Source organism: Oratosquilla oratoria, chromosome 18, assembly GCF_046742065.1.
Source record: "Oratosquilla oratoria isolate Oo_2021 chromosome 18, ASM4674206v1, whole genome shotgun sequence".
Lineage (NCBI taxonomy): Eukaryota > Metazoa > Arthropoda > Malacostraca > Stomatopoda > Squillidae > Oratosquilla > Oratosquilla oratoria.
This window is the reverse complement of record NC_134794.1, coordinates 31,415,898-31,425,757: the sequence shown is the minus strand read 5'-3', so window position 1 is coordinate 31,425,757 and position 9,860 is coordinate 31,415,898. Positions and strand designations below refer to the sequence as shown.

The 9,860-nt window shown below is 34.5% G+C and overlaps 1 protein-coding gene across 2 annotated transcripts; it reads right to left on the bottom strand.

The window, feature by feature from the left end:
• Positions 1-6,176: 6,176 nt before the first annotated feature.
• On the bottom strand, positions 6,177-9,594 carry LOC143034907 (uncharacterized). Of its 2 annotated transcripts, XM_076201250.1 has the most exons (6): positions 9,473-9,594; positions 8,443-8,478; positions 8,196-8,273; positions 7,977-8,042; positions 7,758-7,874; positions 6,177-7,514 (listed from the first exon to the last, which is right to left on the bottom strand). In XM_076201250.1, exons 1-6 carry the CDS (start codon positions 9,555-9,557, stop codon positions 6,700-6,702), a joined length of 1,197 nt encoding a protein of 398 aa, XP_076057365.1. In that variant the 5' UTR covers positions 9,558-9,594; the 3' UTR covers positions 6,177-6,699. The 2 variants fall into 2 exon arrangements, with proteins under 2 accessions (XP_076057365.1, XP_076057366.1); XM_076201251.1 differs by lacking the exon at positions 7,977-8,042.
• Between the last annotated feature and the right edge of the window lie 266 nt (positions 9,595-9,860).

Below are 9,860 nucleotides of genomic sequence, written 5' to 3'. Positions count from 1 at the left end.
TACCCTCCTATTGATAAATATTCAGCATTAACTCCTGTTACTTGTAGTAATATATCTATGTTATTTTCTAAAGTATATGCATGTACGTCAGTATATCTTTTTTGTAAGCTATTAACATTCCACGACAAAATGTTTAGGTTGTTAGTAGCCATTTATCCTACCCTTTTTTTTATTGTCTTTATAGATGCAAAAATGTTTTGCTTTAAGATATCTGAAGGCTTACTCATATAATTCATTACGTCATACACTGATTATATCTCCAACTTCAATTTTACTATTAGATGTTTGAATTGAATTTTCGTTCGGAGTCGTCATTTGTGTTTTTCTCACTTCATCATTAGTAATGGGTATTCTAGTATACTTGTTTGTTCTTACCAGATCTTTGACCATTTGTTTGATTTCAGATATTGCTTTTTTAAAACTATCTATTTCATTCTTGACATTTTCAATATTTTTAACACGTTTCTTTTCATGTAATTGAGGATTTACTTCATTTTGTTCTAATGGTTATTTGCTCTTAAGTGCTGCTACTCTAGCCCTGTTTTCCCAAATATTTACAGGTATACTTGGAATTTCAATGAAATTACTGTTTTCAACCTGGTTCTGAGGTACAAGTTTTTCTTTGGGACTCACTACCTGGGGTCGTTTAGGATATAATTTATGATTTGCATTGTGCGAGCCTCCACAGTTGCAGGATCGTGATGTTGCGTTTATTTTTTCCTTAAGTTTATCAATGCATACTTTTGACTCGTGTCTTTCACCACAATACCTACACCTAAAGCTTTCATCGTATTTCCATGCCATATGTCCCCATTTGCTACATTTGTAGTACATTACAGGTTCCTCTTTGTAAATATAAATTTTCTTGTACCCTAAACACTTTATAAATATTTTGTCAGTCACCGGTTCTTTCATGAGTGCGATAAACTGCTGTTTCTCCACCAATTTCCCTTCAATTTTAGCGATCCTACATTTAACCCATACAAATTGCTCATCATCGAAATAACCATTATGATCTACAGAAACAACAAAATTGAAAATGATAAGTTTTGTAAGATTTTAGTTTGTGTCTGGAACCACCATTTTTATATTTTCAAACCTTTGGGTTGTTAAATGTTCCACTGCATGACTGTCTTTAACTGTGGTGTATGTTCTATTTTTCCCTTCCTTAAACAACACTTCAAATTGGGGATGTCTTTTGAATAATTTTATGGTCCACTTGGTTTTCTTTTCCAGGTTTACTTCTGCATCGGGTGTAGGGAAATATAGTTTTGGTCTTCTTTCACCGTTCCATGGTTCTTGCTGCTTGTGCTGTATGTCGTCTTCCCGATATCCTAGTCTTGTTCGCTGTTTCTTACCCATGTCACTGGTCACTTCGTGTAGTCCGATCCCAGATCCACTTGGCTCACTGTAATCGTTGTTTCCATTTTCATGTTCCTATGTTGTTAATCTCGCCAGAGTTGGCGGGTAAACATACACGCTCAAACTGAGCACTTGGTTCTTACAATGATATATAAAATATATAATAATAAACATATACGTTTAAATGAACACTTGGTTCTCACAATAGTATATAAAATATATAATAATAAATAAACAATATTACAATTACGTATGTACAACACACAAAGAATATTCTATGCCACCATTACATTGCTCATCCTGTGAAGTAACTTGGGACGCCTGTTCATCTTTGCTTCATGGTCTATGTTGTTCTACACTAGTGACGACGATTCCACACCAATCGCCGTCTTGCCAACTGCACCTAAATTGGCCACTGTACACTGCACAATAGCGTGTGGTCGATTGTTCCAAATTCCAAACAAATATGTCCCTAACAGCAAGGTAGTAGACAATTCGTTTGCTCCTCACCTCAGTTCAGAGTAGGTGTGTACTCGACTGCTGCCGGGCTTGAAGTGACGGGGGTAAGATGCATTACTGTAAACAGAGGGAGGAGTTAGTACAATGTATTGGGATGATGAGTTATAGAAATAGTATATGCAAGAAAATATGAATATGCAAGCACACAAAAAATAATATAATGTCAAAATATATGGATGTCTGGCGTTGAAGTTCACACTAGTGCGAAGACGTAGACGATGCTGGTGCGAAGCTAGCTGCTTGGGTGGAGGAGGTCGTCGTTCAACACGGTGGTGGCGTGAAGGGGGAGGATGTCCGACTCCTGGAAGTAATACTGGATGGGGGCGACGAACTCTCGTCGTGTGTGCTGGATAATGCCGAGGAGGGGGGATTGTCTTTTAGACTCCCAGAATGTTGGTGGGAATGATGTAGGAGTTTGTTGCTTCGATTTTTCCCTGGTAGTAATGCAGCGAAGATGAATTTCCTCGTAGTGGGCAGCTGGATGATGTAGCGAAAAGTGTTGGCTCGTAGTATGATGCTTGGCGATGCAGCGAAGAGCGTAGAGTTGGGAAGTGGCTATGTTCGACCAGAGTGTAGATCTCTGATGTATCTTCTCAGCACGAGGAATCCGCTAATCTAACCTCTGCCGCCAGAATGTAGAGTTTCTTCGGATCCACCGCTTGCCACAAGAATCTAGATTTGTTTGTGGTCTACATTGGGTTTGGAGGCGTTGAGACAAACGAAGTTGTGGTTTTTCTTTAACGTCTTCGTCTAGACTGAACAATATCTCAAATCATGTTACGAGGAAAACACTGTCGGTTGCCAATGGTGGTATTTACATATAGGTTTAAATGGTGGCTGTTGCCAAGGGAAAAACTGTATATATAATCTATTATCTACTGTCTACTGCTTACACTACTTCTACAATGTACAATACACGAATTAACTATGGACACTCATTATTCATGCATAGTTTAGGTATATATACAAGCATGGAACATATATTGAAAATTATATCGGTCGTATGACGACTTGCAGTTTGCAATGGCGCTTGCAGGTGTCTCTTCGCGCTAGGCCAAATGACCACGGTGAGGTCCGACACAATAGGAGGTCCCGCAGGAGTTTTCTGGAGAGGTCGTGATCTGACATGCTATAGCTAATGCGTTAGTGTGCGCGTATGCATTGAATATTTCCTTCAATCATTTTGCAACAGTTTGCATATAAAATTATCTGCATGTTCATTTATATGCTTAATCATTTATTATCTATAAAGAAAAAATATTTAAGTACGACTTATATTACTTGAGGTTAGGTAGCACTATTGGATAATACTTACCTAAGAAAATATCAGCTGTTCATGAGAAATGTAACCTGTATGTGAAACCTGATCATACGATCTTTGATTTTTTACCAGTTTCAATTCCCTCGATTCAGTTAGATAAATGCTCGTTTTTTGCCACATATTTTTAATGCACTTTTTCTTAATTGGCCAGTTCATTCTCCCGACTGTATTTTTCACCGACGCTATATCTGGTTCAAGCTTCTGCTTGTTTGTTTTCTAATGCCACGTCCACACGGTCGAGCACTGTCCGCTGGGCACGAGGGCTTTGCTCGACAACGGGCAATTTCAGCGGGCAAACCATCAAACTGTCCGTTCCCGGCGCCATTTGCGGGCAGTGGATGGAGGCAAAGACTATGAAAAAAATACAGGAAAGTCACTTAGTACAAACATGAAGCCATTTTTGCAGTGTCGTGAGCGCCATCTGTTGTTGGATACCGGTACTTCGTATCAGAAATTGTTGCCATAGGTCGCTAGCAAACAAGATTATTGCTTAGTTTTATTTTTATTATTTTTTTGGTATGCTTTAATTTGTTTCTTACGCAATATTCATTATTACTATAAAGTATTTTTCCTGTATATATTTTAGATAAATATATAATATTGTTTTAGGATTATTATTTTGTAAAAAAAATTCATAATATTTTTGGTTAATCTTTTTATGTATATGCGAACAAATGTTTAATAATATATCTCAGGGTGAATAGAATAGCCGTCCTTGTTTTTTTTTTATTTACTTTCTCAAAATATATACAATCCTGAGTGTACATATTTCCGGAAAAAATCATGAAACCCTACAACAAAAGAACTACAACAACAACAATAATTATAATAATAAACAGAATTAAACAAAATACAACGAAAGCAACAAAAACACAAATATCAAAATACAAATTAAAACAAAATAGAATAGGTAAATAACAATATATATATATATATATATATATATAAACCAAAAAGTATTTAAAACATAATAATGTACAAGTATATTGTCTGTGCTTACAAAATAAATCATACAAACACTCAAACACACATATATATGTATCTATGAATATATCTGTATAAATCTACATATGAATATACTATATATGTATAAATATATATATATATATATATATATATACACACATATTATACACACACACACACATGCATAAATGTACTAGACAGCAAAACATTAAAAGAAAATAACTAGCTTCAAACATATACATATTATACAAATAACAAAAAAATATGTATATGAACTATTTATTACATACCATATATGTTTTGTTGAATCTTGTAATTCTGAAAATATATGAAATTAAGTATGCATTATTGTCGTTAATTTTCGGTGTTTAATAGGCTGAATGGTTGAATTGTTATATTTCCTTTTTTTGCACAATGAATCATTAAAAAATTTAGTAAAATAGAATATTCTCATATTAATGAAAGTATTGACCAACATGTCTTTAACTGTATTGCATATATCTAGTATGGAAATAATATTATCGGACAATAAGCAATCTGTTATTTTCTGTTTGATTCCTTTTTCATGGAGAAGGCTTCTAATGCTGTTATCAAATATCCTTTCAAATGAACTTATCACATTAAAAGCATCATCATGTGGATAGCATAAATATTTAATATGATCTTCAACTTTTTCATTCAAAAACAATTCCCTTACATTTTCACCTGTGTCAAAAGTAGAAGATTTAATCAATTTAACTTTACATGAATGATATTTATGTTTCTTCATAGTTTTGTGGCAACAATATCCAGTTATGTATGTCAATATATTATCCTTTATCATATCATCACATGGATATTCAGTTTGCACTGATTCATCATCATTTATTAATGTATAATCAAAATGTTGTATAAATTGATTAATTCTATAATTACCTACTTCAATATCTTTATTTGAATTGTTATCTTCACTGGGGGTCTCTTCAGATACTGAATCTAAATTATAATCAAAATTATTTATGAAGTTTATGATAGCCCCTATGTTATTACAATCACTTTCAGTTCTTTGTTTATCATTTATATTATCTTCATCTACAGATAAACCATCAATCTCATCATTCACAATTATATTTCTGCTTTTAATGGCATTACAAGTGAAAGAAGTTTCAACTATTTGATTTTCATCTTTTTGTGGAGGGACACCATACATTTGTTCATTTTTGAAGTTATTTAGATATTTTAGAAGTGGTGTCATATCATCTTCACAATTTCCCTTATTTGATGCTCTAATCAAATTATTGCAAGTAACATTTTTTATGGAACTTATTAAGGTTTTAACAGTTGGAGTATAATTGTTACCCCCAGATTGCCGTAAGCAACAAAAGAAATTTTCTAAGCAATCTTGGTTAATTCTTCTTGCTAAGATGTATTTAAGATGTATGTATTTAAGATGTATGTATGGTTTGGACACATGGAAAGAATGAGTGAAGAAAGACTAGTAAAAGAGGTATGGAAGGCAGATGTGGAGGGAGTGAACATGAGGGGACGTCCTAGGATGAGGTGGATGGATGGGGTGAAGAGGGGAATGTCTGTTGAGGAAGGAAGGGAGAGGACGGAAGACAGAGGTGAGTGGAGAATGGTTGTATATGGATGATGTTGTGATTGCATGAGGAGGAATGGGCGGGGGGGGGGGTAGCATGGGTGAGCAAACTTTGACGCAGCCCGAAGGGATTTCTCCCCGTCGTCTCCTTATATGCAAGGGGGGTCGCCGATTAAATGAAGCGGCCTTGCTGTGGATGTGCTGTGTTTTGCGACACTGCTTCTGACCCAGGGCGGTGGGCAAGGTGCAGGGATGACCCGTCATCCAGGAGGTGCTCAGATGAGAGGGAGGGTGGGAGGGGTGTGGATGAAATTTTTAGGGATGAAATGGGTGGGAGTGTTTTTATGCCTTTCCCTTTTTGGCTACCTCCCTTGGAAGGGGGAAAAAGCCTTGGTATATGTATGTATGTAAGATGTATTTTAGCTTAAATTTGTCTTGCACTTCTGCCCATAAACATTGCAAAGATGAAATATTCAGTAGCCATCCTTGGACACTTGGAATCTCTCTTTTCGATCCAACAACATTCCATGATTTTATCCAATCCTCACAGTCTTTCAGAAATGTTATACTGCCATTTTCATTACTAAAAGCAGCTTTCCTTGGATTATAATGACATTTGTTATATGAATTGAATACATCAAATAAATCATTCATTCTGTTTAGGAATGTGGCTGTCCCGCTGGCTTTAATGGGCAATGCACCAAAAGAGGAATAAACTGAAATCCCTGATGCAACCGTTCTACTCATTATTTGAGTAGCATACTTGACTTTCATTTTTTCAAAGCCATTTAACTTAATATGGGTGTCATTAAGTTTTGGAGCTATTCTAATTGGCTTAATTTTGTCTTTTTCATAAAAAGATTCTATGTCCTTCCAGCTTGCTACTTCCCCTTTAATGTCAATGTCATATTTATTTAAAATATTCCTTGTACTCTTTATGAGATGGGGGCTATCATAAAAAAAAAACCTTTTCACCATTCACTTCGGTGTATGGCTTGTCATTTGTGATGCCTAATTTATCAAAGCAACTTCTATGGGAGGAATCTTGATCGCAAACAACAAACTTAGGATGTAAGCCACAAGATAACAATTTAGCTATGCAATCAATAATCATTTGTCTTAATATATCAGCTGATATAGATGTGTGAAACAAAAAATATCCCAGAACTTGCTTCCACTTTACACACAAACCTTTTGCCATGAACACAAGGGCATATTGAGCTATTTTATCAGAATGGCCATATTCTCCCATATTTTCATAACCAATGATTTGATCTTTTACAATGTCATAATATATCCCAGATTTTAGTGATATGGCATCAAAAGTTATTCCACAAATCTTCTCTGTCTCAGACATCTGGTTATTCCTTTCCTTTACAATATTAAAATTAGATTCAGCCCAACCTACCTCAAGATCAATTTTACTCAAATAGTATCTCAACATTCTTGGTGACGGTAATTTGAAAAATTTTGACAAAAATCGGTATGCCCTTGCACTTTGAAAATATAAACCCAAAGCAAAGCTTTTCTGGATATCATTATATCTTCTCCCAGTCTTTGCTCTGGAAGCCAAATGAAGCTGAATTTTAAAGAACTCTAATGAAGTTTTGTTTAAATAATTTGCAGCATTTTTAATGAGTGTTGCAGTGGACCATTTGTTTCTTTCAGCATACCCATTTTTTAAAATATTAATTTTCTTTGTTAGTCTCCTTATTCGTTGTTGGCTGGATTTTAATCTTTTGCTCTTCTTTTGTAAGTTAGAACAACCTGCTAGCAACCATGAGAAATACATCATTAGTCATGCTATATAACATGTGAGAGAGAGAGAGAGAGAGAGAGAGAGGACTTGAATAGATTGGTTATACACTATGTAACTAATATCGCAACGTTCTTTTTTTAATATTTATGAAAAATTATATAATGCATAATAATTAATACTGTATATTTGTCTTTGCAATTTGTAAAGTAATTTACATACATGGTAAAGTACATAAGTAAGCAAAACTTTACCCTTCATTGAAGATGCGTCCACAATGGGTCCAACATCCACTTCAGGTGAATCATGATGTGTTGGCAAATCATCACTAAAAATGAGTGTTTCATTTTCTCTCTGAGTAGCCCGTACATCTGGAATGTACAGTTACAGTATCACAAACATAAATCCAACACTGTTACTCATGGACTTTTTTATGATCCAGAGGGGTAGAGCTAAATTCCTAAGTAAGATACCTTCTTCCATGGTGTTTGTGGCAACTAGGTCACTTCTTTCAGCCATGGCTAGTCCAGACATATTGCCTAAAGATTCAGGAACTTGTGTTCAGATACTTTAAGTGATATCCAATTATCAAAATATATTCCATGCAAAATAATGTAATAATAATAATAATGATATAATATATTATGGGAGATTTTAGGTCAATATGCCATAAGACTGTGATAAGTACATACCAAAGTTTTCATTGACAGCTTTTTGCAAGGATGTCATGTCATATGTTATATGACTGTGGTCTGAAGCTGTTATATTATCTGAAGTGCATAAATATATTATTAAAGTACTATACTAATATTAAATAACAAATCATATGAAATGACAATTATTTCTCTGGCTGAATTAAGTTTACAGTGAGAGAAGCAAATTAATGGAAGTTTTTATTAGTTATAACACTGTTACATGGCATATGTTTTTAATACTTGCCTATTACTGCACTCTTGACACTTGGAATAGGTGAGACTGTAATAGGGAAGAGAAACTATTATAATCTTTATTTCTATCATGTGTGTAGTATTTTATCATTATTCATAATTAGATGCAGGTAAAGAAAGTGCAGATATGTGAGTATATCAATGACAGAAATAAAATCAAAGTACTATAATGGCAGATGATGTATTAATACAATTAATCATATCTATAAGTTAGTTGCAAAATGATACTAAGCAGAAAAGATTATTGATAATACATGAAACAACTAGCAATGTAGTATGAATAGATGGTGGTGATATTTTATCATATATAATATACAGTACTTTATAAAGATAATACATCTTTTTACAAGACAAGATAGAGGTCTATAACAAAACACACATAGCTTTAAAGACTAAAATCATAACAATAAGTAAGAAAGAAATTATAGTGTTCACCTTCAATAATGTAAATATGGAAGAGGCAATACTATATTTAACCTAATAATATATGAAAATATATGGGTGGGGCTGGGGTGCATAGACCATTTTAGTCATATATGTGTACATCTTATTCAGTCTATATCTAGGGATACACCTATGTCATTACTTTGAAAAATATATAGGTACTTATATTAGACTCCCAAGTAAAAATTGTCTTACCATTTCATCTTCTACAGATAGAATGAAATATTATGTATACTGTGCTATAACTACATATCTTGCCTTTGATATTTTGATCTGGGCATGCATGATCATAAAGCCTTTTTGATGTCTGGTAATTTGCTGCTGAGAAGTGCCTGCTACATATTCTGTGTGATTGGTTTAGCTTTTCTTCACTTTTATTGCAAATGAACTTTTCATTTAGTTTTTGTTTCCATTTCAAACATCTGAAAATATTTTATATAGCAACAAGAACCAATGAGAAGTTATGATATAAATCTTTTACACTTGACTTCGGTATATTCTTCCCTCTAAAAATCTTACTTATCACTCTTTAGCACAATGTGTATTTGCTATTTTGTCATTAATCATATTGCGTTTACCTTTGCTTATCCTTCGGAAAACGATGAAAAATAAGATCCGGGTGCGTGTGTTTGTTAGCATTGCATACATTGCAGGCAAGACCATGTCCTGTCATTATTTTGACCGCGTGGAAAGCAGAAACGAGCAGACGATGCACATCATCACTAGCGCCACCACTACGCGGGGGATGCAAGTTATGGTGAATATCAGCGCAAGTGCCACCAAGCGTTGGATTTTGAACTAAAGTTATCCCGCTTCATCTGGACGTCTTGTTTTCCCGTCTTTTTTGCATAGTCTTTGATGGAGGGCTGACATCGCTGCCAAACGCACGAGATGAGGTGCGAGCAAAATCAGCAAACCCGCTCAGTACAGACCAAAGTTACCTTTACCACCATGTCCGCACCTAGT

Bases quoted from the DNA above. Each gene is read 5' to 3' on its own strand.
- LOC143034907 (XM_076201250.1), bottom strand. From the start codon at position 9,557: ATGGTCTTGCCTGCAATGTATGCAATGCTAACAAACACACGCACCCGG. The intron at 8,274-8,442 runs GCAAGTATTAAA...TATGCACTTCAG, and splicing joins TGTCAAGAGTGCAGTAATAG to ATAATATAACAGCTTCAGAC. The intron at 7,515-7,757 runs GTAAAGTTTTGC...GGTTGCTAGCAG, and splicing joins GGACGCATCTTCAATGAAGG to GTTGTTCTAACTTACAAAAG.